At 50.1% G+C, this 3,150-nt stretch overlaps 1 protein-coding gene across 1 annotated transcript in view; it reads left to right on the top strand.

The window, feature by feature from the left end:
* ME2 (malic enzyme 2, NAD(+)-dependent, mitochondrial) overlaps window positions 1-1,736 on the top strand; it is a 7,972-nt gene extending 6,236 nt beyond the window's left edge. The window contains 4 exon segments of the mRNA XM_010143143.1: window positions 258-487; window positions 898-968; window positions 1,165-1,263; window positions 1,587-1,736. Of these exon segments, the coding sequence (XP_010141445.1) occupies window positions 258-487; window positions 898-968; window positions 1,165-1,263; window positions 1,587-1,736 (550 nt within the window).
* The last annotated feature ends 1,414 nt before the right edge of the window (window positions 1,737-3,150 follow it).

Genomic DNA, 3,150 nt, shown 5'->3' with positions numbered 1-3,150 from the left:
CAGCAGCACCTCCACACGGCTGGGAAACCCCTCCAGGGATGGGGACTCCACCACTGCCCTGGGCAGCCTGCGACACGCCTGCACAACCCCAACAGGACACAAACGGCTCCTCAGGGACAACCTCAACCTCCCCTGGGGCAGCTGGAGGCCGGTTCCTGACTGTGATGGTTCCTCTGCTTGACAGGGCCGTTGCTTGTTTGCCAGTGGCAGTCCCTTTGAGCTGGTGACTCTGAAAGATGGAAGAACCTTCAAGCCAGGCCAAGGAAACAACGCTTATATTTTCCCAGGTAATAAAGAACATTGTCTTCTCTTGATCTTTAAGACTTGGCTAATAAGTCCCTCTTCTTGGGTGAAGATAGTGAAGATGGTTCCTCTGCTTGACAGGGCCGTTGCTTGTTTGCCAGTGGCAGTCCCTTTGAGCTGGTGACTCTGAAAGATGGAAGAACCTTCAAGCCAGGCCAAGGAAACAACGCTTATATTTTCCCAGGTAATAAAGAACATTGTCTTCTCTTGATCTTTAAGACTTGGCTAATAAGTCCCTCTTCTTGGGTGAAGATAGTGAAGCGGCATGGTGGAACTAGATCATCTTTAAGGTCCCTTCCAACTCAAACCCTTTCAGTCTGAGATTTGATGTCTGCACGAGAGAGGGTCCAGCAGAAGCACGAGGACTATTTTGCTGCTTTCTCCTTTCCTCGCTGAGCTGCTCAGCTCCAACCCCTTGTCAAAAGCCACCTCAGATGGCAAACAACCAGCACACGTGGTGATGGTTTTACGCATGCGCATATAAAGATACAGGAGGTCATTTCAACAGACCATTCGAGGGGGTATGCAGCTTCTCGGCAGCGGGTTGATGATTGGAGCCTGCTGTGGCCCTAACCGGGAATACCTTTGTTGCAGGCGTGGCTCTGGCGGTGATCCTCAGCAGCGTGCGACACATCAGCGATAAGGTGTTCCTAGAGGCCGCGAAGGTCAGTGTGGAAGCAGAGCAGCCCGTGGCTTTGGGCATTATGGGGAAAGCTCTCAACCCGTGCCGAAACTCTACGGTTTCCCGTGTGATTCTGGCGGGTTTGATCCCTCCCCAGTGGGGTTCCACAGCTGGTGGTGTGGGCAGGGACGCAGGCGGCCCCCGGCAGCCACTAGAGCTTGTTTGTTTTTCTGCCTCAGGCACTGGCAGAGCAGTTGACTGATGAAGAACTCGCCCAAGGAAGGCTTTATCCTCCGCTGTCGAACATCAGGGAAGTTTCTATTTATATTGCTGTCAAGGTGAGTAGGAAGCGTAAGAGCAGACTGCAGTGACAGTGACACAGAATTGCATGGGGTGAACAAGGTCCTGGGGCTCAAAATACCCGGTTTCTTGTGATGAGACACTTAAAAAATCAGAAATTTGTCGGCTGCTTCAGCTTGGTGGCAACGATGGGCCAAAATGATGCTCCTTTGGTGTGTGGAATGGAAATTTTCAGATCCCCGCTGAGGCATTCAGGAGCCGTGAAAAGACCTTGGCATTGGCCTTCATCCACTTTGCATAAACATACCGAGGTAAAAGCGTATGGAAAAGGCCCCAACTTCACGGTGCTTTTGCTTTGCAGGTGATGGAATTTCTGTACGCCAACAGCATGGCTTTCCACTACCCCGAACCTGCTGACAAGAACCGGTACATTCGGTCGAAGGTTTGGACCTATGAGTACGAATCCTTCATGCCCGACGTCTACGACTGGCCGGAATCGAAGGTGCACTGATGCCTCAGAAGATCGCGCTCCTCCGGCAGCATCTTCTACTCTGCAGGGATCCCTTTTCCAGACCAAGCCCAACCATGGAGTCGTGTAATTTATTTTTGCTCATTTTGTCGTGTTTTTTTTTACCCCATTCTCCTGTCGATGTTTTATCTACCATGAGCTTAGAGCTCTCTCACCGCTGATTGCCAGAATGATTCGTCTTTTCAGGGGAAGAACTTCAACTAGTTGTTAAACGACCCTGGGGGATTAACCACTTAATAGCACTTAAAAACAAAGCGACATTGTTGCCTAATAAATTCTGTCCCATAAAGGCAGGATCTGAAGTAATTCATGGAGATTTTAGAAGGCGATTCTCTGCAGTGGACTCCAAGGATTTGAACCAAAGGAATTTGGTTTCCATTGTTTGTTTGGTTTTTTTTTTCCAAAGCTCTGCTGCTTCTAAGCTCCATTGTTGTCTCCCTTGCTGGCACAGAACGACCTGTGCGATGTTTTTGCTGGCTCAAACACTCCTGAGGGGACTCACTGGCCTCTTCGAACAACCGGCAGAGCTGGAGGTGTTACAGGCAGCTATCGACACCCACGTGCAGTGAACTTCGAATGTTTCCTGTGGTTTCAGTTAGCTTTGAATACAGGACTCCAAAAAACGCTTTTATTTTCCATCTATTTTTGCTACGCCCCGTGGTTTTATTGTATTTAACTTTGTGCCCTTCCTGAGAAATTATTTATTTAGTGTACAAATGATTTTGACCTCCTGCAAATTCAGCCCCATCACGGCATGTCGGTGGAGTTCGAGTATATACAGCCCTGCCCCGATGGGTCGGTGCTCTAGAGCCGGGGCAGCCTCTGGAGCAGAGGCAGCCATCCCAGTTACAGCAGCGAAGTGGTGCCAGTTAGGTCGCGTACACAGTCCTGGGCATTGTTTAATCAGGTTCTGTGGATCTTCTGTAGGTTGTAGCGTAGACGGGGCGGGATTTGACCTTTTTACAGCTGTTGTCTTCCGTTCGCAGCAGGGACCGCGTCAGCTCCCTAGGCTCTAAGGCTGTTGCGCTCCCTTTCCTCTTCTATTTCTATACAGCAAATTCTCTGATGCAGTTTGTGAAAACAGCACCAAGGTGAATTTCGGAACGCTACAGCCCTCGACTCCCCCTCCTGTGTCATAATGAGCAAGGACTGGTGTTACATTGAGTACTGGAGCAAGGGGAAAATCTAGATCAAAGCTCTAATTGCACCCGCTGACACCTCCGTCTGAGCAATATAATTCATTTGCTGCTGGTGAAGGAACATCTAATTCCGTACGGATCTACCTTGACCTACCTACCTACTTCTGCTCATAGGTGGGGAGTCTGGTGGCACAGTGGACCATGGCTCCAGCTCGTGTAGAAAGCTCTTGCGCATCCGGGGGGGGCAGGAATGCCGT

This window comes from Buceros rhinoceros, unplaced genomic scaffold (assembly GCF_000710305.1).
Source record: "Buceros rhinoceros silvestris isolate BGI_N320 unplaced genomic scaffold, ASM71030v1 scaffold4239, whole genome shotgun sequence".
In the NCBI taxonomy this organism is placed as follows: Eukaryota; Metazoa; Chordata; class Aves; order Bucerotiformes; family Bucerotidae; genus Buceros; species Buceros rhinoceros.
This window is presented reverse-complemented; position numbering and strand designations above follow the sequence as displayed.